Source organism: Microcaecilia unicolor, chromosome 5 (assembly GCF_901765095.1).
Source record: "Microcaecilia unicolor chromosome 5, aMicUni1.1, whole genome shotgun sequence".
In the NCBI taxonomy this organism is placed as follows: Eukaryota; Metazoa; Chordata; class Amphibia; order Gymnophiona; family Siphonopidae; genus Microcaecilia; species Microcaecilia unicolor.
Window position 1 is genome coordinate 237068294 of NC_044035.1, and position 25260 is coordinate 237093553.

Consider the following 25260-nt stretch of genomic DNA (forward strand, 5'->3'; position numbering starts at 1 on the left):
ATGACCTCTTCATTTTCTGCCTATTGAAATAAATCTTCATTCAATAAAGGACCACAGTGTAACAGGGGCACTGTTCATCTGACCCTGTAATCATGACATCAGTCACCCTGAGAGATTACAACTCAGTTTTACAAAGTGTCAAAGCTATAATGAACATATAGTAGCACTGCATCAACGACCAATGGTTTTTGCATTACCACCATAGCTGAGATTGTGTGAAACAAAGGTTAGCATGTTACTGACATTGCTAGTTACTTCAGTCAACAATAGATCACTGCTGTACTATATACTTGCAATAAGATTAAATTGTTATATACGTGTCCTTGTGAAAACAAGAAGTTATTACACGAATACTAGAATGTAACAAACAGGATAAAAACAAATTACTTATCTGTAGCAAGTCCTCACAGCATGGGTTACACAGTTTAGAATATACTTGAAGCTTTTGAATGGCTCAACGATGCATGCAGACCACTTACCGCCAGCCTCATGGGTCCACCTCAGTCTATATACTTAGACCAGTGCTCTTCAAAGTGAATGGAAAAATATAATACTCAGACAACAAAGGTAGTAACATTTTTTTTATTCTGAATTTATAAATATGTCATTTTGGGAAAATGCATATTCCTGATATCTTTCATTTCAGCCTTTATGTCTCTAGTGTTACTTTACATGCAGAGTCCAACTTTAGGCTTTTATTTTTTTTCTCTTCATATCTCTATTACTGCTCTCTGCTACCTTGCTTATTTGTTGAGGGTCTGTCTATGACCAAAGTGTAGTATTTTGCTAGCTGCTAGTAATTTCTAGTAATCTATAGACACTACTTATCAATAAGTGTAGCCAGCAGCCTTTTTTTCAGGTCTCAGATCATGCCAAATTTATACCCCAAATACCCTCTCTGGCCTTCCCACGAGGAAAAAAAACCTCATTGATTGGCCTTCAATCTCACTCACTGTTGTGGCAAATCTCAATGTTTGGGACAGGTCACCCTTGAGGTAGCTGGGATCTGGTGGAGGTAATGCATTTGGTCAACATTAATATAAAAATATCAATGCATTTTATGGTTATGTAGGCCTGCCTTATGCTTTGAGTATTTTTTTCCCTTTTATATTGTTGCTGGCCTGTCAGTCTTTCTGCAGTTTGTCGTCACTGTCATGATTATACAGCAAGAAAGAGCAGTGGCGTAGGAAGGGGGGGGGGGGGGCGGGAGGGGCGGTCCGCCCCGGGTGCACGCGCTCGGGGGGTGCCGGCCCCGCTGGTTCCCTGCTCTCTCTGCCCCGGAACAGGTAAGAATGCGCTCCGGGGGGGGGGGGGTGCGCAGCGGCGACCCAACCCAGGTGCCATTAGCCCTCGCTACGGCACTGAGAAAGAGACCCCTGAAGTGAGCTGAAAGTGGGTCTGGATATTGACCCACTCACTGTACCAGGCCTGAAGTTTTTTCAAGAGTGGTGAATTCTGTCGAGGCCCACCCTCAGCTCACTCATGAAGTCTCTTCCTTGCAGTACAAGAGCTATTTACTTAGAGAGATGTGCCAGACTGGGCAGGGAGTAGGTCGGTAGGCAAATATGGAAAGGTTGGGAGAGCAGGACTTGGTTTGGGGATGGAATGCTGGGGATTGAGGGGAAGAGCATGGATTTGGAGATTGGGTGAAAGAGATATATGATGATTGGGGTACTGATAGACAGCAGGAAGGATGGATAGACTTTTGTTTTTATTACAAGGTGGGTTTGAAAGAAAGTAGTCAGACAGGGATTTGAGTGAGAGACTAGTTATACACAGGTATGGAGTGGAGATGTTTGACAGAGAGAGTCTGGTGGCATAAGCCTAGGTAAAGGTGAGCTTTTGAGAGAAATACAGTCTTGTGAGGACGGATGTCACTGACATATGCTGGTCAGCAGTATTGCGACCCCGTGTAAGAAAATATTTGGCAGTTCTCCTTCACATCATTTGGATCCAAAGTGGCCCCAATTAAAAAATTTGTGAAGACCACTGACTTAGGCTGAGTAGAATACAACTCCTTGGGGAAATGGGTGCACAAAGGCTTGTATACTGCTGCCCACAATGAACACCTGCTACATAAGTAACTTGGTCTTCTCCGAGAACAAGCAGGATACCAAGTCCTCGCATCCTGGGACTCCCTAGCTATAAGCTACCCTCAACAGAAAATAGGGGAAAATAACTAGTTGCCACTAAAAACATTCATGTTGGTGTCTTCCTATTGCAGCACGACTCTTTTTTGTTACTTATTTTTTTAAAGGAAAGCAGCTTGGAACAGAAAATAAATGGGTCTAAGAGGGATGGAATTGGATTCTAATCCCTAAATTGATTAGAGGACTAGTAGGCCAAACCTACTGTCGAGTCAGAAGTCATTTTCCAAACAATAGTGGGCTATGAATTTATGAACACATGTTTATACTGCAGTCTTATAAATTTCCTCCATAGTGGCCCTCTCAAGTACGCTACCAACCCTGCCATAACTCAAACTGTGAGCTTTGATATGAGCAACAAACAAACCCAACTAGGCATAAGCAAAACAAATGCAGTCTGCTTGTCAACAGGACAGAATGTATTCACTGATGACAGTTGCAGGTTTATTGTGGAGTAGAGGAGTGGCCTAGTGGTTAGGGTGGTGGACTTTGGTCTTGAGGAACTGAGTTCGATTCCCACTTCAGGCACAGGCAGCTCCTTGTGATTCTGGGCAAGTCACTTAAAAATACAACATTACCTTAGGAAGAAACTTGAGATGAGTGCACAGAACCACCGTTTAAAGAACTTATGCCCAGATGATCGAAAGCCCCTGTGCTGTTCCAAACAGTGATCTAAAAATAGTGCTGGAACAGCTTGGGGCTTTACCGCCCCTATGATCAGAGATAATGGCATGCAAATTTATGTACACTCTGATCATAGTGTAATGAGCGGGAGATTGTGCTTGAGAATCCTCCCGCACTTGTTTGACAAGCCTGGGTTGTCAAAAGCCCGGACCTGTCAAACACAGGGGCTGAAGGTTCGTGGGACCACCAGACCTCAAACAGCATGGCCCTGGTGGCCTAGTGCCCCCACCAAACCCCCACCCGAGCCAGCGATGGGGGGGGGCTGGAGATCCACTGGTTCTCCAGCCCTCCTAACCCCCCCTACCCCCCCAGCACCCCCCCCCCAAAGAAAAGCCCTGGTAGTGCTGAAAATCAAGGCCCCACCCTAACCTTTGTTGGAGGAGAGGTACACTCCCTCCTCTTCCAGCAGCACCACCTCGAAAATGGTGGCATCCAGCCTGCCCACTGCATCCTGGGATGTGCTGGGCGGGGCTTCACACCATATAAAGAAGTATGGTATGAAGCCCTGCCCAGCCCCCGGTGTCTCTGGGGTAGGTAAGGGTTCCTGCTCCTGCGATGGGAGGGAAAGGGGCTGCATTGGGGAGAATGGGGGGGCCTCCTAGTATGCAAATGCATGCTGGACAGGTATCACCATTCCTCTCCAAGCTCTGAGCTGGCGCAGGGTTTGGAGCGCTGCTCACTGATCACTGGGGAGGAATACGTTCAGCATGCATTTGCATGCTACTTGTGCTAAGAGCCCTGTTTTGCATGCATTTGCATACTAGTTGCGTTCAGAGCACGCGAGAGCGTTGTTTTACACGCTCGGGTGCCTTGATCATGGGACGGTAGCAAACGCAGGAACTAGTATGGCGCTAATAGCCTGCATTTGCTTCTGATCATCGGCCCATTAGTGTAAGGTGAATCAGTTAGAAGAGCCCGGAGCTCATTCACTGCATACTGAAGTCACTGTCACAAAAAAAAAAACAAAAAAAAAAACCTTCCAGCTCAGGTACTGAGCTTTCATGAGCTGGGTTAATACCACAATTATGTCCCATGAAATTGCAGGAGGCTTGATGTGAGGCCTCAGCAGAAGCAAGCTTTGTATGAATTGAACAACTAAAGGCTGTACAGAGATGGGTTTTCCCTTCTACATGCTGGTGATAAGCACCACTTGCACTAAGGTGCACCATAATGAAGTTGGTTTTTTTAACCCTGACTCAGAAAACGTAGAAGGTATTCAAGCATTTTTGTGGAGACAGGAAAAAGGGTCTAGGACCCTTCTGCCACAAAAGATGGCAAACCTCCTCCATTTAAATTTGTAAATAGTAGAATCTCTCCTGGAAGCCAGTAATACCTGCAACACACTGTCAGGTAATTTCACAAAAGTTAGTTACCCTGTTGATCCCAAGCTGTGAGGGCAAGGAACACTTATGTTGGGTGCAAGAGAATCCCTTGAGCTTCCATGATCAGTGATGGGGAATGGTTCAATTTTATAGGTCTTCTTCTAGAAAGTTTCTGCCTCTTCCATCAAGCTTGTCTCATTTGAGATGTGTTGGGGCATTGCATGCACTGTTGAGGTCATGAGGCCCAACATTCTCAGCATGTTAATGTTAATGTCTGCTGACTCTCTTGAATTTCTACCACTATGGGCATGAGTTTGGTAATCCTTTGCAGCAGCAGCAGAAAGGCTTTTGCCTGGGTCATGTCTAGAAGAGTTCCAACAAGTTCTAATGGGACTTGGGATAGCACATAACAAAGCCTAGTAACTCCAGCACCTAAATGATTGTATGCGCCCACCTTTCTACCTCTTCTTGAGATGTGATCTTTGCCAGCCAATCATCCAAATAGGAAAACAAAGACACTCCGGTCTCTGTAGATAAGCTACTGTAATCACAAGCCATTCTGTGAATACCCAAGGAGCTGGTGGAGGTTTAATGGCAGTTTGACAAATCAGAGATACATTCTATAGGAAGTATAGGTCATAACTGCTCAACCTTTTGGAGAAAGGAAATTAGGGTTCCAAGGGCAAACCATCCTGAATTTCTCTCTTACTAGAAACTTGCTCAGCACTTTAAGGTCTACAATGGGACAGAATCCCCTGATCTTTCTGTGACAAGAAATAGTTGGAGAAAAATCCCCTGGTGGAACAGGTTCAAACACATTTGCATTTAAGAAGGAAGAGAGCTCCTTGGTAAGTATTCCCTATGCTAGGTGCTTAACCAACATGCTCTTGGTGATCAATTTTGCTGGAGTTTCCAATAGATGAATATGGTATCCTAGATGGACAATCATCAGAATCTGAAGCAAGAACAGGAAACCACCTCTACGGGAACACAAAGGCAATAAAACAAAGTAGAGGAGACAACAAGAGTAGCAGCTCTGGGAGTATATGCGAAAAAAATCCCACAAAGGTAATTGTCCAAGACAAAACCTTTATTTGCGCCAGTATGGGTCCATGGATACAGGAAAGCTGGCTATGTTCTCGTGGAGGCAGTCAAAACCCCACCCTTGGTTTTGAATGCAGCAATTGTTTGGGTCTTTTGGGCCTTTTGCTGTCTAGGTCAAGAGAAAGATCCCTCTCTGGATTGGGGAATGAGGGAGCAAAGTAATAGGATCTCCTTTTCTCTCCACTCTGGTACCTCCTTGAAGAAGCAGTCAGGTCAGAAGTGGGCATGAAGAGGATTTGCGAGTGTAACTTTGCTGCTTTATTAGGGAAGCAGCCTCCCTTCTCCAAACGAGATTCTCTCCATGCATGTCAGCAAGCTTTGACACCAAAAAGAACAGTCATATCCCTACCTGTACTTCATGATGTCTGCAAGCTTTACCTGCACATCATATCTGAGGTCTGAACTGAAGCCCAGAACCAGGCAAGTCTTTGGGCACAAGCATCCACTGCAGCAGCTCTTGATGCCATATTGAAAACATAATCGATTCCTCAGATTATGTATTTTCCCTGCTCCTTCCCTATTTCTACTAGCAAACAGAGCTGCTCAGCCTTCTCCCAAGCAAAAATGCCTGCAAACTCCCCATCATTGTGCACATTGTTCCGTAAGTGCATGCCCATACCCATGAAGAACTGAAAAGGAACTATGCAAGAAGTGCACTTCTTAAAGCTGCTGGGGGCTTTTTTCTTTGATATCTCATCCAGCAAAAATAGCTGCTGTGAAATCAAAACAACTTGATTTTGAAAATTAGTATCCAGAATGGAAGCCTGAGGTCCTCACTGGGCAATGTGAAAAACCAAAGGAAACTGAAAACCTAAGATTCTAATAGAGAAGAAGTACTGTATATCAGCAACAGGACATGAGAAAATCTTACAAAAAAAAAAAAAAAGCATTAAGTTTAGTAAGAAAATATTATCCAAGGAAAGACAGAGACTAAAGTAAGGTGGTCCAATGTGGCAGCAGCAGGCATGCATGTGTGAATATATTCTAAGCTGTAGAAGCCTCCCCTGTGAGTTCTGTTGCTAATGTTGCCCATGCTGTGAAGACTTGTTATCCTACTTGTCCTGTGAAAAAGACTGATTTTCTCTCAACATCTGATTTACCACTAATCATCAACTAGCAACAGTGAATGCCGGCATATTCTCATTACCTCTATAGGTGATTTTAGTAGGAAACAGGTTATACATACCCAGCCTGCTAGGTGAGCTTCTGACTGTTTTAGAAACAGTGGCACTGAGAGTTCTGTTCAGTTCTAGTGCCCGGGTGAATGAACTCAAATGCTCATCTGTCTCCACAATGTACTGCTGCAACTTTTTCTTTAGGGGGCAGAATGAATAAAAAATAAAGGTTGTCATTCCAGAAAAATGCATATGCCTTAAACGTTTGGAAGTATTTCTATCCAAGGTTCCCTGTCTCACCTACATGGAATTGTCTATGCAAGGGATGAAGAGAGACAATTTTATCGAGAACTTTAAGGTTAAATTAGTTTACCTGCTAATTTTCTTTCCTTGAGTCCCTCCAAACCAAACTTGGGTTTGTGTCCTCCTATCAGAGGTTGAGACTGACCACTAATAATCTCTGATATCATCTCTTAAGAATCCTGTGCAGTAGCTTGGCCAGCCAGAGCAGTAGTCAAAGGACATATAATATAAAACTCCCCAATGAACTAAGAACGTTTTAACAGACAACTATTAAAACTGATAAAGTATATGCATGTCAGTGAAATTACAGGTGGAGAGAAAAAAGTTGCAATGAAAAACACTGAGCACATGCAGAATAAAATAAAACACTGAAAAGTTATCAAAGAGTGGGTTCTGGACCAGTCTGGAGTGACTCACGGTAAGAAACTTAACAGGTAAGAACTAATTCAACCTTCCTTATCACTCCACCAGACCAGTCCGGGTGCTTGGGATGTACCAAAGCAATTATAATATAGGGTGGGACCCCACAATTTCTGCTTCTAACACCTTGCCCTAAGAGCCACACTTGCAGATCCAACCTGTAATGACAACCAAAGGAGTGCATAGAAGCCCAGGTCACCACTTTATATATTTCATGTGGTGGAATTAAAGAGTGTTTCACCCAAGAGATAATTGTCCTCTAGTAAAGTGTGCTATCAAAACAGTAGGTACTGAATGTCCCTGAAGTATGTAAGCTGATGCAACAGCTTCTTTAATTCATCAAGCTATTGTCACTTTCGACACTGGTTCTCCCGTACAGGCTCCACCAAAGAGAACAACTTATCTATTTTGCATACATCATTCGTTCTCTTAAGAAACTTCAACACACAACCTACATCCAACTTGTTCAGGACACAGGCTTTTCTCTTATCTTTTACCTCCTGAAAAAATAGGAAAGAAGATGGACACATTCAGATGAAAAGAAGAAATCACCTTAGGAAGAAAGGATGGAACCAGTCGAAGAACAACCTTCTCTTTACTAAAAACCAAGAAGAGTTTCCTACAGGATAAAGCCTGCAACTCAGATTTGTTAAGCTGAACAAATGAAGTCAACAAAAACCAACTTAAGAGTAAGATCTTTCAAACATATCTCTTGTGGCTGGGTGGGGGGGATGTTTCAAAAGTAGCTAGTAACAAAGTGAAAAGAACCAAATCCCAAGGAGGGAATATTGGATAGTGAGGAAAATAAATCAATTTAACTACACTAATAAAATAAACCACATTCTGATCAGAAGACAAGGTCTTACCTTTTACTATCTCTGAAGCATGACAGCACTGCCAGATGAACCTTTAAAGAAGCAAGTGCTAAGCCAGACTGACCTGCAGAAAATCAAGGATATCTGAAATTGAGGGCTGTAGAGGAACACCCTTTTCTTCACACCAACAAAACCTCAGGTAGGAACTTAGGGTGCATGCGGAGAACTACGCTGTTATAGTAAAATAGTAACATAGTAGATGACGGCAGAGAAAGACCCGCACGGTCCATCCAGTCTGCCCAACAAGATAAACTCATATGTGCTACTTTTTTGTGTATACCTGACCTTGATTTGTATCTGCCATTTTTAGGGCACAGACCGTAGAAGCCTGCCCAGCACTAGCCCTGCCTCCCACCACTGGCTCTGCCACCCAATCTCCGCTAAGCTTCTGAGGATCCATTTCTGAACAGGATTCCTTTATGTTTATCCCAAACTTTTGAATTCCATTACCATTTTCATCTCCACCACCTCCCGCGGGAGGGCATTCCAAGTATCCACCACTCTTTCCATGAAAAAATATTTCCTGACATTTTTCTTGAGTCTGCCCACCTTCAATCTCATTTCATGTCCTCTAGTTCTACCGCCTTCCCATCTACGGAAAAGGTTCGTTTGCGGATTAATACTTTTCAAATATTTGAACGTCTGTATCATATCACCCGTTACTCCTTTCTTCCAGGATATACATGTTCAGGTCAGCAAGTCTCTCCTCATACGTCTTGTAATGCAAATCCCATACCATTCTCATAGCTTTTCTTTGCACCGCTTCAATTCTTTTTACATCCTTAGCAAGATATGGCCTCCAAAACTGAACACAATACTCCAGGTGGGGCCTCACCAATGACTTATACAGGGGCATTAAAACCTCTTTTCTTCTGCTGGTCACACCTCCCTCTATACAGCCTAGCACCCTTCTAGCTACAGCCACCACCTTGTCACACTGTTTCGTCGCCTTCAGATCCTCAGATACTATCACCCCAAGATCCCTCTCCTCGTCCGTACATATCAGACTCTCACCGCCTAACACATACGTCTCCCGTGGATTTCTACTCCCTAAGTGCATCACTTTGCATTTCTTCACATTGAATTTTAATTGCCAAACCTTAGACCATTCTTCTAGCTTCTGCAGATCCTTTTTCATGTTTTGCACTCCCTCCCGGGTGTCCACTCTGTTACAAATTTGAGTATTATCCGCAAAAAGGCAAACTTTACCTTCTAACCCTTCGGCAATGTCACACAAATATATTGAACAGAATCGGCCCCAGCACTGATCCCTGAGAAACTACACTACTCACCTTTTCCTTATCCGAGCGAATTCCATTAACCACCACCCTCTGGCGTCTGTCCGTCAACCAGTTCCTAATCCAGTTCACTACGTCAGGTCCTATCTTCAGTCTGTCAAGTTTATTCAAGAGCCTCCTGTGGGGAACCGTGTCAAAAGCTTTGCTGGAATCTAAGTAGATTACGTCCATAGCACGTCCATGATTCAATTCTCCGGTCACCCAGTCAAATAATTCAATGAGATTCGTTTTGGCACAATTTACATTTGGTAAAACCATGTTGTCTCAGATCTTGCAACTTATTGGCTTCCAGGAAATTCACTATCCTTTCCTTCAGCATTGCTTCCATTACTTTTCCAATAACCGAAGTGAGGCTTACCGGCCTGTAGTTTCCAGCTTCTTCCCTATCACCACTTTTGTGAAGAGGGGCCACATCCACCGTTCTCCAATCCCACGGAACCTCTCCCGTCTCCAAGGATTTATTAAACAAATCTTAAAGAGGACCCGCCAGAACCTCTCTGAGCTCGCTCAATATCCTGGGGTGGATCCCGTCCGGTCCCATGGCATTGTCCACCTTTAGGTTTTCCAGTTGTTCATACACACTCTCTTCCGTGAACGGTGCTATATCCACTCCATTCTAATTAGTACTTTTGCCAGTCAATCACGGTCCTTCTCCAGGATTTTCTTCTGTGAAAACAGAACAAAAGTATCTATTTAGCAAATTTGTTTTTTGTTCATCATTATCTACATAGCAGTTCACAGCATCTTTCAGTCTCACAATTCCCTTTTACGCCTTCCTCATTTCACTAATATACCTGAAGAAATTTTTGTCACCCCTCCTTACATTTCTAGCCATTTGTTCTTCCGCTTTCGCCAGACGTCTCTCTCTCTTGGCTTCTTTCAGTTTCATCCAGTATTCCTCTCCATGTTCCTCCTCTTGAGTTTTTCTGTATTTCAGGAACGCCAACTCTTTAGCCTTTATTTTCTCGGCCACTTGCTTGGAGAACCATATCGGTTTCCTTTTCTCTTGCTTTTATTTACTCTCCTTACATGATGAAACTTCGTATAAAGTGAAAGCTACATACCTGTAGAAGGTATTCTCCGAGGACAGCAGGCTGATTGTTCTCACTGATGGGTGACGTCGACGGCAGCCCCAGAATCGGAATTCTCTCTAGCAACAAATAGTTTGCTAGCCTCGCGCTCTCGTGCGTATCGCGCATGCGCGATCGTCTTCCCGCCCGAACGCGAGCGTGCTCCTCAGTCCAGTAAAAAGCAAAGAAAGGGAAGACACAACTCCTAAGGGGAGGTGGGCGGGATTGTGAGAACAATCAGCCTGCTGTCCTTGGAGAATACCTTCTACAGGTATGTAGCTTTCGCTTTCTCCGAGGACAAGCAGGCTGCTTGTTCTCACTGATGGGGTATCCCTAGCCCCCAGGCTCACTCAAAACAACAAACATTGGTCAATTGGGCCTCTCAACAACGAAGACATAACTGAGATTGACCTAACTTAACCAACTAACTGAGAGTGCAGCCTGGAACAGAATAAAAATGGGCCTAGGGAGGAGGATTCTAAACCCCAAACAGATTCTGCAGCACAGACTGCCCAAACCAACTGACGCGTCGGGTATCCTGCTGTAGGCAGTAATGGACAGATGACCACGTCGCAGCTTTGCAAATCTCCTCAATAGTGGCTGACTTCAAGTGGGCCACTGACGCAGCCATGGCTCGAACATTATGAGCCGTGACATGACCCTCAACAGTCAGCCCAGCCCGGGCGTAAGTGAAGGAAATGCAATCTGCTAGCCAATTGGATATGGTGCGTTTCCCTACAGTCACTCCCCTCTTGTTGGGATCAAAAGAAACAAACATTTGGGCAGATTGTCTGTGGGGCTGTGTCCGCTCCAGATAGAAGGCCAATGTTCTCTTGCAGTCTAATATATGCAGTTGACGTTCAGCAGGGCGGGTATGAGGACGGGGAAAGAATGTTGGCAAGACAATTGACTGGTTCAGATGGAACTCCAACACCACCTTCGGCAAGAACTTAGGGTGAGTGCGGAGGACTACTCTGTTATGATGAAACTTGGTATAAGGAGCATGAGCTACCAAGGCTTGAAGCTCACTGACTCTGCGAGCTGAAGTAACTGCCACCAAGAAAATGACCTTCCAGGTCAAGTACTTCAGATGGCAGGAATCCAGTGGCTCAAAAGGAGGTTTCATCAGCTGGGTGAGAACGACACTGAGATTCCATGACACTGTAGGAGGTTTGATGGGGGGCTTTGACAAAAGCAAACCTCTCATGAAGCGAACAACTAAAGGCTGTCCTGAGATCGGCTTACCTTCCACACGGTAATGGTATGCACTAATTGCACTAAGATGAACCCTTACAGAGTTCGTCTTGAGACTAGCCTCAGACAAGTGTAGAAGGTACTCAAGCAGGGTCTGTGTAGGACAAGAACGAGGATCTAGGGCCTTGCTGTCACACCAAATGGTAAACCTCCTCCATAAAAAGAAGTAACTCTTTTTAGTGGAATCTTTTCTGGAAGTAAGTAAGATTCGGGAGACACCCTCTGAAAGACCCAAGGAGGCAAAGTCTACACTCTCAACATCCAGGCCGTGAGAGCCAGGGACTGGAGGCTGGGATGCAGATGTGCCCCCTCGTTCTGAGGGTTGGAAAACACTCCAATCTCCACGGTTCTTCGGAGGACAGCTCCAGAAGAAGAGGGAACCAAATCTGACAGGGCTAGAAAGGCGCAATTAAAATCATGGTTCTGGAATCTTGCTTGAGTTTCAGTAAAGTCTTCCCCACCAAAGGTATGGAAGGATACGCATATAGGAGGCCCTCCCCCCAATGAAGGAGGAAGGCATCCGATGCTAGTCTGCCGTGGGCCTGAAGCCTGGAACAGAACTGAGGGACCTTGTGATTGGTCTGAGTGGCAAAAAGATCTACCAAGGGGGTGCCCCACACTTGAAAGATCTTGCGTACTACTCCCAAGTTGAGAGACCACTCGTGAGGTTGCATTATCCTGCTCAACCTGTCGGCCAGACAGCGAAGTTTCTTACCTGAAGCAGGTGTTCTCCGAGGACAGCAGGCTGTATATTCTCATATGTGGGTGACATCATGTCGGCCCGGAGGATTTTCTAGCAAAATCTAAAAGTCTCTTTAAACAGCGTTCTGTCGCGCGAGCAATCGCACCGCGCATGCGCGCGCACGTCTTCCCGCTCGCCGCGCAGACACGCTCCTCAGTTGAATCCAAAAGATGAAAGAAATACAACTCCAAAGGGGAGGTGGGAGGGTTTGTGAGAATATACAGCCTGCTGTCCTCGGAGAACACCTGCTTCAGGTAAGAAACTTCGCTTTCCTCCGAGGACAAGCAGGCTGATATACTCACATGTGGGTATCCCTAGCCCCCAGGCTCACTCAACACAACAAAGAATGGTCAATTGGACCTCGCAACAGCGAGGGCATAACAAAGATTGACCTGAAACAAGAAACATCTAACTGAGAGTGCAGCCTGGAACAGAATAAAAATGGGCCTAGGAGGGTTGGAGTTGGATTCTAAACCCCAAACAGATTCTGCAACACCGACTGCCCAAACCGACTGTCGCGTTGGCTATCCTGCTGAAGGCAGTAGTGAGATGTGAATGTGTGGACTGATGACCACGTCGCAGCCTTGCAGATCTCTTCAATAGTGGCTGACCTCAGATGAGCCACTGACGCAGCCATGGCTCTAACATTATGAGCCGTGACATGGCCTTCTAAAGTCAGCCCAGCTTGGGCATAAGTGAAGGAAATGCAATCTGCTAGCCAATTAGATATGGTGCGTTTCCCGACAGCAATCATGGGGAGAAGGGTGCCCAGGGAAAGCATCCTGAACTTTTCTCGAACCAGATATTTGTTCAGGCCCCATAGGTCTAGGATGGAACGCATCCCCCCTGTTTTCTTTTCCACAAGGAAGTACCTGGAATAGAATCCCAGCCCTTCTTGCCCTGGTGGAACGGGCTCGACCGCATTGGCGCTGAGAAGAGCGGAGAGTTCCTCTGCAAGTACCTGCTTGGGTTGGGAGCTGAAGGACTGAGCTCCCGGTGGGCAATTTGGAGGTTTGGTTTCCAGATTGAGGGTGTATCCTAACCGGACTATTTGAAGAACCCACCGGTTGGAGGTTATCAGAGGCCACCTTTGGTGAAAACATTTTAACCTCCCCCCGACAGGCAAGTCGTCCGGCACGGACACATTTATGGTGGCTATGCTCAACTGGAGCCAGTCAAAAACCCGTCCCTGGTTTTTGCTGGGGAGCTGCAGGGGCCTGCTTGGGCGCACGCTGTTCACGAGAATGAGCGTGCAGTGGCAGAGCCTGAACTGACTGTCGAGAAGTAGGAGTGTACTTACGGCCCCTAGAGGCATAAGGCGCACTTCCCTTCCCTTTAAAAAACTTCCTAGAAGAGGAAGCGGATGCAGAAGGCGCCTGGCGGGAGAGAGAGTCCATAGCGTTAACACGCTGATAGAGGTGATCAATCAACTCTTCGACTTTCTCACCAAAAAGATGATCCCCTCAGCAAGGGATATCTGCAATTTTCTGCTGAGTTCTCTCCTCCAGGTTAGAGGCACGCAGCCATGAGAGTCTGCGCATCACTATACCCATAGCAGAAAATCTAGATGTCACATCGCAAGTGTCGTAAATGCCCCTGGACAGGAACTTGCGACACGCCTTCTGCTGCCTGACCACTTGACGAAAAGGCTCGGCGTGCTCCGGTGGGAGTGCATCAACCAAACTCTCAAGCTGCCGCACAGAGTTCCGCAAATGAATGCTTGTAAAGAGCTGGTAGGACTGGATTTTGGAAGCGAGCATGCCAGCCTGATACGCCTTCCTCCCAAAAGAGTCCAAGGTTCTATGTTCTCGCCCTGGGGGCACCGAGGCAAAGTTCCTAGAACTCTTAGCGCTTCTGAGAGCGGAATCCACCACCGCAGAATCATGAGGCAACTGAGGCCGGACGAAACTCGGTTCCCCATGGATCCGATACTGGGATTCAGACTTTTTGGGAATAGTTGGACATGAAAGAAGCTTCTCCCAGTTCCTCATCAGCACTTCCCTGAGTGTATCATGAAAAGGAGCTGTGGTAGAAGACTTAGGTGGAGATGGATAATCCAGGACCTCGAGCATATTGGCCCTGGGCTCATCCACAGTCTCCACAGGGAAGGGAATGGCCTCAGACATTTCCCGCACAAAAGATGAAAAAGACAAACTGTCCGGAGGGGAGAGCTGTCTCTGAGGTAAGGGGGTCGAATCAGATGGAAGATCTAGAGAATCCTCGGCAGAGAAAACTCCATGACCCCCCATCTTCATCAGATGAGCCATCATCAGATGGGGCTAATAACTCAGAAAGAGCCGCCTGGATCCGAGCCCGTCTCGACAGAGGTGCGGTGACCTCGATGACAGTGTCGAGAAGTCGATTCCCCAGGAGACTCCGGTGAAGCTTCCTCCACCGAAGGCAGTGGAGAGTCGACCCGGGAGGCAACCGACCCCGATACTGGAAGCGCTACCAGAGAAGGAGACCTCACCACCGGCAAAAGGCACGGTGCTGTAGGAGCCTCCGGCACCGTCGGTACCGGTACCTCCGGTGCCGGGTGCAAATGTTGCAGCACCACTTCCATAAAATCTGGAAAAATAGCCTTGATACGCTCATCCACAGAAGCTGTCGGGGAAGGCTGTGGTGCCGGTGTGGTCATCAGAGGCAGAATCTGCAGAGGCTGGGGAGCCGATACCGGGCTGCCAGACGACCTGCGCGTCGATACCTCCAAGACTGAGGGAGAGCGATCCTCTCGGCACCGACGCTTCTCAGGTACCAAATGCCTCGATGACCCGGAGCTCGCGGTACCGTGTCGAGAAGGAGAACGATGACGGTGCTTCTTGGCCTTCACCCGACGCCCGTCATCGAGACTCCTGTTACCGGTGAGGAAGACGTGGAATCCACACGCTTCCTCGGGGCCGGGTCCGATAAGGGTCGGTCCCGGGGGGCCTGCAAAGCAGGAGGCGCCGAGGCAGGTGGAGACCCACTCAATGTATCACTGCTCCCAGCGTGCATCGGTCTGTTAGCAGCTGGTACCCGGTCTCCTGATGCCAACGCTGCTCTCGATGTCGACGGTACCGATGTCGACGCCGAGGCACCGGATCCGAAAAGTTTCTCTCTCTGGGCCTCTCGAGAAAGTTGAGTGCGCTTTTTCATTTTCAGGCACAACTTACAACTTTCCGGACGATGGTCGGGCCCAAAGCACTGAAGGCACCAGGAGTGCGGATCGGTAGCAGAGATGGTCCAGTTGCCTGCCTGTTTGATACCCTATAGGTTCAGATTTAAGTTGTGCACTGTGGAGATACGATGTTTTGTTTTGGATATATACATCGTCAAAACAGTGCAGTGTATTTGTGGGTAAAGCAAGGTTGCCTTGTTTCTTTAGAATTTTTACATCGGATTTGACGTCCGGTTACGTTCAATCAGCTGTTTCCCATAGCAGGGTTTAAATTCCCATGGGATTGTGGGTAACCTTGGCGCACATTTTGTCGGCGGCTTTACTGGCTTGCCGGGTGAGTTACATTGGAGTGATTAGTATTGCTTTTGGGTTTTTGCAGGTTAGATTGTGAGATATGTGAGATATTGAATGTATGTTGTGTGTTTGTTTTTTAGGTGTTTACCACAGTTTGGCGTAGCAGGGTGCTCTTCCCCTGACGAAGCTCCAAGTGGCAAAACGGGACCGTTGGGGAGCCCCTGGTTGGAGCAACAATAAGCTAAGTAGCTGTGGTGATTGATACCTATTGAATATGTTTGTGATATTTAGCACTAGCAAATATTAGAAACACACAAATGAATATTGAGGGAGGAGGCTGGTAGAGGACCAGTGATTACACGTTTGTGACCACATCAATATAATCTCATTGATTAAAAAAGCGTCACTGGTCTGAGGTCCTCTCCCCCTCTGTCACTTATTCACAATCGATATGTAATATCCGCTGTATTCTGGTTGTTATGATTTATAATCCAGCGGAGTGATCCCTATTTCTTTTGTTACTTGGATACAAATGTAACAAACAAACAAATAAATAAATAAATCTCCAGAAAATGGTGAAGGCGGTTAGCTTAGCAGAGTTTAAAAAGGGGTTGGACGGTTTCCTAAAGGACAAGTCCATAAACTGCTACTAAATGGACTTGGGAAAAATCCACAATTCCAGGAATAACATGTATAGAATGTTTGTACATTTGGGAAGCTTGCCAGGTGCCCTTGGCCTGGATTGGCCGCTGTTGTAGACAGGATGCTGGGCTCGATGGACCCTTGGTCTTTTCCCAGTATGGCATTACTTATGTACTTATCAGTATTAAAGTGGCTTCAAGGTTTTCTCACCAGCAGGTCTTATTCAGTAAAGTGGAATGAGGAAATGTCAGCTTGTTGGAGGTCGCCTTGTGGTGTTCTGAAGGGTTTGCCTCTGTCACCTACTTTATTTAATGTTTTATTACAGTCTTTGGGAGTTATTTTGGAACAAGCTAATCTTATTTCATTGATGTAGATATCTTGATTCTTTGCCCTGTTTTCCCTGATTGGTCTGTAACTCTTGATGGTTTAACAAGTTGTTTTACTATAATTGAAAATTTAATTACGGTTCATAAGCTTAAGCTAAACAAAGAGGAGAAAAAATGTCTTTGATTGGGATCTGTTGATCACCCTTTCAGCTGTCTGCAATTTAATATTAGGGACTGATTATTTTCAAATTGGTAAGTCAACTAGGGTGCTTGGTGTGGCGCTAGATAATATGCTTACTTATCGACCTTATATAATCTTGTTAAAAAGTCTTTCTTTCTGTTGAAAAAGTTGACTTACATTAAGAAATACGTCACCTACTTCCACTTTTAGATGAGTGGTCCAGTCTTTAATTCTTTCCAGAATTGAATACTGCAACAGCGGTTTTTCAGGTTGTACTAAAGCTTCTTTAGATAGTCCAAAATATGACAGCCAGGCTAATTTTTTCTTGACTAAATTTAATATCTTTTTTGTTTGATTTGCACCGGCTCGGTGGAATCGTGGGTCCTGTTCAAATTAGGGACTATCGTTTTTAAGATTTTGCATGGAGAAGCCACTTACTATGTTGTGAAAATGGTCAAGTCAATATTTCTACTAGCTGCTATAAGTCTGATTATTTGTAATGTTAGGTTTAAGAGATTGTTGGCTACTTCTATCTCTTATAAGGCAACTAGTAAAAAAGGTCCATTTCTGACACAAATGAAACAGGCGCTAGCAAGGTTTTCCTCGGAGTGTGTATGTTTGAGTGACTGTGAGAGAGAGAGAGAGAGAGAGAGAGAGAGAGAGAGAGAGAGAGTGAATGTGCGAGTGTGTGTGTGACAGAGAGAGTGAGACTGGGTGCGAGTGTGTCTGTGAGAGAGAGAGTGTGTGAGAATGAGTGTGTGTGCGACTGCGTATCTGAGACACAGTGAGTGTGAGAGAGAGAAAGTGTGTTTCACACAGATACAGTGTGTGTGTGAGAGAGTGTGTGTGAGAGAGTATGTGTGCGATACACAGACTCTCTGTGAGCAGCCACCCATGTCCAGCGACCCTCCTCTCTCCCCCTGCCCCCCCTCCAGCCACCCATGTCCAGCGACTCCTCTCTCCCCTGCCCCCCTCCAGCCACCCATGTCCAGCGACTCCTCTCTCCCCTGCCCCCCTCCAGCCACCCATGTCCAGCGTCTCTCCTCTCCCCTGCCCCCCTCCAGCCACCCAGGTTGTCCAGCAAATTCTTCAGGGCAGGCAGGAAAGATCCACAGTCTTGCCTGCCCGCTGCCGGCGCTGACCCTCCCCTGCTGCCGGATCGCTCTTCAAAATGGCCGCTGAGACTTCAGCAGAATTCGCTGGACAACTTGGATGGCTGAAGGGGGGCAGGGGAGAGAGGAGAGTCACTGGACATGGGTGGTTGGAGGGGGGCAGGGGAGAGAGGAGAGTCGGTGGACATGAGTGGCTGGAGGGGGGGACAGGAGGGTCGCTGGACATGAGTGGCTGGAGGGGGGGCAGGGGAGAGAGAAGAGTTGCTGAGCATGGGTGGCTGGAGGGGGGCAGTGGAGAGAGGAGGGTCGCTAGAAATGGGTGGCTGGAGGGGGGGGCAGAGGGAGAGGAAGATCGCTGGACATGGGTGGCTGGAGGGGATTTCAATGCAGGGGGCCCAGCTGGGTGGCGGACGGAGGGGGGAGCGGCGGCAACTTCGGGGGGTGGAGGGGGAAGCAATGGTGACCTCGGGGGGGGGGGGGGAGGGGGGAGCAGTTGCGACCTTGGGGGGGGGGGGCGGCGCCTCATGCTGCTATCGTGCGGTTGGTCAGTGCTGCGTGTGATGTCAGCCTGATCTACGGAGCCTAGCAGACCAACTCCGAAGAAAGCCACTGACACAGGCAGCAAGACGCATAGAACGTTGGAGGTGAGAATTATTATATAGGATATCATTTTGGAATTCATTACCATTAGACCTTTGAAAGATAGCAATTATTTACTTTTTAGGAAGTTAATTAAGACTTTAATTTAAGAAGCATTTTCATGTTTAATGCAGATTTTTATTGATTTTATGTCTATATCTGCTAATATGGCTGATGTATCTTCTGAATATTTGGCTTATTCTTGTCTCTTGTGACCTGCTTAGAACTATTTATGATATTGGCGAGATATAAGACCAGTGTAAAGTAAAGACGCTTTCCTTTGTAAAGACTACTGTTCTACAAGCAACAATTGAGACTTTTCCTTCGCTGCGCCTGTGTTAATTTTAAAACTCAGAGGAAGTCTCGAGTTTGAGAACAGCAAAAGAGAAGGGATTTCTGTAGCAGCTGCATATGCATTCTGGCCCATGGCACTGAGTCCAAGGTTGCAACCATCAAGCCCAACACCTGTAGGTATGCCATACCATAGGTTTGCAAAGTTTGAGGTTTTCAATCTGAAATAGTTCTCTCCAGTGCCGACAAACACTGCCCAGGACAGTGTTGAATCTTACTCCTAAGAATCCCAGACATTGGGAAGAAACAATGTTGCTCTTGGAAAAACTGGACACCCATCCTAACTCCTGTAGGAATTAAGTCACTCAAGTTGTAACTGCCTTGCTTTCCTCTAGTGACTTTGCACATATTAACCACTCATCCAAATATGGATGTACCAAAATATCTCCTTGCATAGGGCCACTGCTACAACTACCATTATCTTTGTAAATATTAAAGGAGCAAACCACATGGAAGAGCACAAAACTGGAAATACTGACCCAAAACTGTGAACCTGAGGTAGCAATGATGAGATGCCCTGATGGGGGGATGTGAAGGTAAGCTTCTGTCAAATCTGAAGTAAGAATCTCTTGGTTGTACCACTACAATCCCTAAAATGCAAAATTTTAAACTTTCAGAAAGCTATTGACAGTTTTTAGAATGAGAATGGGTTGAAAAATACCTTTTCTTTGGCACTATAAAATAAATGGAATAGTAGCACAGGGACCACTGCTTGCAATGGAATAAGGCAGTCTAGAATCTGCCTGACCACTGCTACCTTTAAACAAGATCAACAAAGTGACTCCAGAAACAGCCTTGGGAACAGGCCAAGGAAACTAAGGCATGTCTGTCACAAGTGACTTCTAAGACCCACTGATCTGTAGTAATCTGGGTCCGCCTCTGATAAACACTAATCAACCGCCTACTGATGGCACCAGAGAGTAGACCCACAAACGTTCAGTGTGCACTTTTGGAATTGCCCGTGGAGACAGTGGAAAATCCCCTGCCTCCACTACAAGGCTCCCACAAGGGCTAACCTCTACAGGAAAATCTAGCTGAGTAGCATTTAGTATTCCCATCCTATATATTCTAGCATCTGCGAAATGCCATCTGCTAAAAAGATTTGTAGATCCAGAAGGTTTGGGATGATCCGCTGGTAATCTAGGTACCTTAGACTCCAAAAAGAGTTTAAACTTACTCTTCTAAGTCTTCTCCAAAGAGTAAACTGCCCTTGAAAGATAAGATGAGTCTTAGAAGCAATGTTTTCTGACCAATTTTAAAGCCACAACATCTTCTCACAGCTTCCAGAAGAGCTATATGTTTGACAAAAGCTCTGATCAAGTCATAGAAGGTGTTTAACAAATAGGTAATACCCAAATACAAAAAGGATGGAGGTGAGACATCTCCAAGAAATGTTTGCAAAGAATTCTCCACTAACTGTTCTGACCTCCTAGAACAGCTACATAACCACCATATATTGCCACTTGCAAAGCCAGCATAGAGAACTCAAAGACATGTTTCAAGAGAGATCCCATTCTGCGATATTGTAGATCATTCAACAATGCACCATCTTCTACTGGAATGGTTGTCTTCTTAACAGATGAAACCACGCCATCTACTTTAGGCAACTTAAACCTAGTTGCTGGATGAGAACCCACCAGATACAACTGGACATGGAATGACAAACACAGAAGGAAGAATCAGGAACTTCTTGTTCTGCAACAATATCATCATCTACAACGAATTACCTAATGCTTACCAACAAAGGATCCTGAAAAGTATAAGGTTTAGAAGGTGGATCCACAGATATTTTAAGGGTGGATAAAACAAATAATTAGTGATGCTAAACCCTCCTTAAAAAATATCTGTACCACAGAAAGGTTCTCCTCAGAAGGAATCTCCTCCCCCTCAGAAAAAATTCTCTCCTTCTACAGGGTCTCGCTGGTCTACAGGAGAGAAATCCTGGCCCTCCATGTCACCTGAAGCAACAGATAGTACCATCATTATTCTGCTCTAACTAATCTGAGGCATTTGATAGCATTTGTAATTGAAGGACCAGAAAAATTCAGCATAACTAAAGAGGTAGAAGGCTTCCCCCCCACCCACCCCCAAAATAACATGCTTTGTGGAGCAATAAAATAAATTCTAGGGAGAAAGTCTGCAGAAATTCTGATCTTTGAGTCATACCTGAACACACTTTTAAAACTTCTGAGCACATAATAAATCTATTCAAATTAGAGCGTTTTTCTATCCTTTCACAGAGACTCAAACTTAAATACACATAATTTAGTGGTTCCCTCCCAACTGCCCAAATGGAACTTTTGGAATTTTCAAGCTCTCTCTCATGACAGCTCAAGTCCAAGCTGTCATATGAGCTGGTGCTACTCTCCCATGTATATCTTCCATGGTCACAAATCAACCCAGGCCTAAGCACCCCTCCATTACCTTGCCAGGGTCTGTCTCCCTGTTGTTGCTCAAGTTCTCTTTCTTTCCCTTACTTTTTCCATTTTTATCCCATGCTTCCCTGCACGGCTCCACTTCCTGAGCCTGTATATCAACACTCCTGCTCCCCCCTGTATCCGTGTTCCTGTGCATGTATATACAATCCAAGGAGTCCTCAGCAAATGTCCACCTCCACCCACCTCCCGATGATGCCATAACCTGTCCTGAGCCTCTCCAGCCGTCACTGTACCTTGCCAGAGCCATCCCATACAGGCACAATTCAATGTCAGCTGGTTACCCTCTGCACATGCACGAACTCGCAAACATGCACAGTCATTGCTCAAAAACCACAGGAACCTCCTGCTCTAGACCATGTCAAGCAACAGCAGGTTCAAAGCACAACCAGACCCGGAATGCCGCCTCTTTGTAGGCACAAGAACCTTTGGGCATGTGGCTATAACTGGCTCCTCTCTCTCTCACACCGGCAGCCCCAACACCAGCCAGCAGCTCTTGAGCTCTTTCTGCCTCACTGCACCTCATCACTACCCTGGGATTCTCACTAAGCAGCCTTAACTATGCTGCCTGCAGTTGCTACAGCCAGAATATGGGCCACCACAACCCTCCAGTGAGCTTTTTTTTTTTTTACTCTATTTACAAAGAGTCACTTCATACCATCATCTACTGGAGACTGAGAAATACTGGCTGGCTGGCTAAGCTAATGCACAGGAGTTTTGAGAGATGACATCACAGCTCATTAGTTCTCAGTCTCCACCTGCTAGTAGGGTAATACAAACCAAGCATATGGAGTGGTCTGGTGGGATGATAAAGAAACACCATTACCACTCAATCTGAATTGCTTAGACAGACCTAGAGAGAGCGAGTGATTTGCTCAAAGTCAAATTGAAAGAGCCAGTAGAACCACTGGCATTAGGACAGGCAGAAGTCCTTACTTTAAACATCTGTACAAGGGTTCAGAAGACAAGATAAGAACAAAGCAAGACAATTATAGGGAGTGAGACTTGAAGAAATACACCGTGGCTCCATACTATACTAGTCATATATTATCTAGCTCAACTTATCATACACTACTAAGCCCAACTTTACATTGTTTTACTATTGTTTTATTAAAATTCTATTAACTTTGTATTTCAAATTACTATGTAAGCCGCATTGAGCCTGCATTGTATGGGAAAGCGCGGGGTACAAATGTAATAATAATTATAATACTGGATCCTATAGATGGGGGGGGAAAACACATCTGTCAAAGAAACCTTTAGACTCCACTAAATGTATAATACTACAGCGTAACTAGAATTAAAATGTTATCTACTTTAAAAAGACGAAACAGCTATTCTTCATGGAAACACTGTGGAGAATGGGATTTATTGGCCCATATTCTTCACACATAGAATTATTCATGACTTTCTTTATTAATCTTCTATAAACACTCACCTATATCACCTTTCATGACAAAATAAAGCAACTTACAAAACAAAAACAAAGAAAGCATACAAGCAACTACAAAAAAAAAAAAGAAAAACTTTAAATGACAGGACAGCTAAGGAGGAAAAAAGTACAAAGGAGCTTAGGTCTGTCCAGAGCACCCCCCTCCAAACCACCACCAGCTAAAGACCCCAGATCATAGATTGTCAAAGGCATGACAGAAGAAACGAGTTTTGAGACCTGCCTTGAACTTCTTCATGGACATTTGGACCAAAGTGAAAGAAGTATTGAATTCCACAAGGGGAAGCTGCAAAGTCAGACTTGATTGTATTAGACTCATGCTACTGAGGGAATGGAAAGTAGGTACGCTTGCAAAGATTAAAGACAGCACATGAGTAATTATGAGACAAGCATAAAAAAATAAATAATATGGGATACCGGCTATAAAGAGCTATTGGGACCATACCAGTGTAAAGGGTTTAGGAGGATCATCAGCATGCTAATCCCTGTGGATTCTAGGATTAATGTTTTGGATTGATTCCATGAGAAGGAGGGTGACAAGGGCATATTTTTGTTAATTTAAAAATAAGTGCTTGCTGGGACGGGAGCTACATTAGGAACTCTCTTCCTCTATCTTTAGAAGATAAGGCAACTGAAAGTTTGACAATGTAATGCCAGCTTTTAAAAAAAGGTTCCAGAGATGATCCGGGAACTTTATGTTTCAAACATTTTTATTGAATATACTCCAAAATAATACAACACATAGTCCAGTTGTACAACATTTCCTATAATAATGCTATCAACATTGTAATAACGTGAACTGAATTATAAACAATCACTTTTCTCCCCTCCCTACCCCCCCTTTTCATTCCCTTAATATAACGTTCTGATGATTCGACGGTTCTATTACAGCCCCTTATCATCAACCATACCTTAGTCTCAATCTTATTGGCCAAATCTTATGCTTCTCCCCCCCCCCCCCACCCCACCCCTGTTGGCATGGTTCAGCCTTATCTCAACCTATCCTCTCCATTTCCCCATGGCAACCCATTGAGCACTTGGCTTCTTGCTTTCGGTGAAATCATATTTATGTATTGTTCCCACACCGTCAAAAACCGCACTTGCCGTTTTGGTGTCACTCTCGCCCCTCTCGCTTCCCATAACATCAGTTGGTGCATCTTATTCCGCCAGTACCAGTAAGAGGGGGGGGTGTCCAATATCCAGTGATTCATAATGAGCCCGCAAAAGGTGGGATACAAATGCAATAAATAAATAAATAAATAAATAAATAATACATTTTTTCCCCACTATACAAGATTTGCTCAGGAACACTCTTTCTCCCTGGGTCCCTGCATCCCATTGTTCAGGCACACTCAGCAGCATTCTTTCAAACGTAATAAGAACTTGGGAGCCTGTGACCTCCCTTACAAATTGGCCTATTCTCCCCCAGAATGCCTTTATGGTCTTACATTGCCATATACAGTGTGTTAGATCAGCACCGCCCTGCCCACATTTTAGGCACCCATCCGTCTCTGTCACCCGTGCATGAAATGCCCTTCTGGGAGAGAGGTATGCCCTATGTATTATTCTATATTGGCACTCTTGCAACTCTGCACTATGTATCACCTTCTGCATGCCCCTCAATGAGTGTTGTAAATGGTGTTCAGAGATATTCCTATGAATTTCAGTTTCCCACTTCATCGCCACCTCAGTTACCCGCCTCACCGGTAGCCCTTTCTCTAGCTCTCTAAAAAACCAAGATACAGAGACCTGTCCCAACGCATCCCCTTCCAAGAACTCCCTCAACTTAATCTCAAATCTATGAATTAGTCCTCCCTTTGGGATACTATGTATGTAGTGGGCGAGCTGGTGGTAAGCCAATATCCCCAATGGCCCCCCTGAACACTTACTTTGAAAGTCAGCTATGGAAATCACAGTGTTATCGTCCCTGAGAAAACTACCCAATAACTCCACCCCTTGGCCTTGAAGTGTGTGAAACACTGCATTATCACTGCCCGGTGTGAAATCCTTATTCTCAACAAGAGGTAATAGTCTGCTAGCCATTGGATCCTTGACCCCACCTTTGTACCAATTCCCGCCATATGTGCCATAGCGGCCCCAGCAACATGCTATCTTTAACTTTTTCAGGTAGTTGTCCTTTTCTCCTAACATGGATTAAGTAATTCAGGTGCCAGGGATGAAAGTATGCCCTTTCTAGATCCACATCCGTGTAGGTGTTTGTATCAAGGACCCAATCCCTCAAATGCCTCAATAGACATGCCTGATTATATGTCCTCATATCTGGAATGCCTAACCCTCCCTGCCTCCAATTCCCTATTAGGTATTGCCACTTCATCCTA

The 25260-nt window shown here is 45.4% G+C and overlaps 1 protein-coding gene across 6 annotated transcripts in view; it reads right to left on the bottom strand.

Moving 5' to 3' along the window:
* SPICE1 (spindle and centriole associated protein 1) overlaps nt 1-25260 on the bottom strand; it is a 143679-nt gene that overhangs the window by 49721 nt on the left and 68698 nt on the right. For all 6 annotated transcript variants that reach the window (XM_030203909.1, XM_030203907.1, XM_030203908.1 and 3 more), the window contains one exon: nt 6444-6570. In XM_030203909.1, the coding sequence (XP_030059769.1) occupies nt 6444-6570 (127 nt within the window). The remainder of the gene's footprint in view (nt 1-6443; nt 6571-25260) is intronic.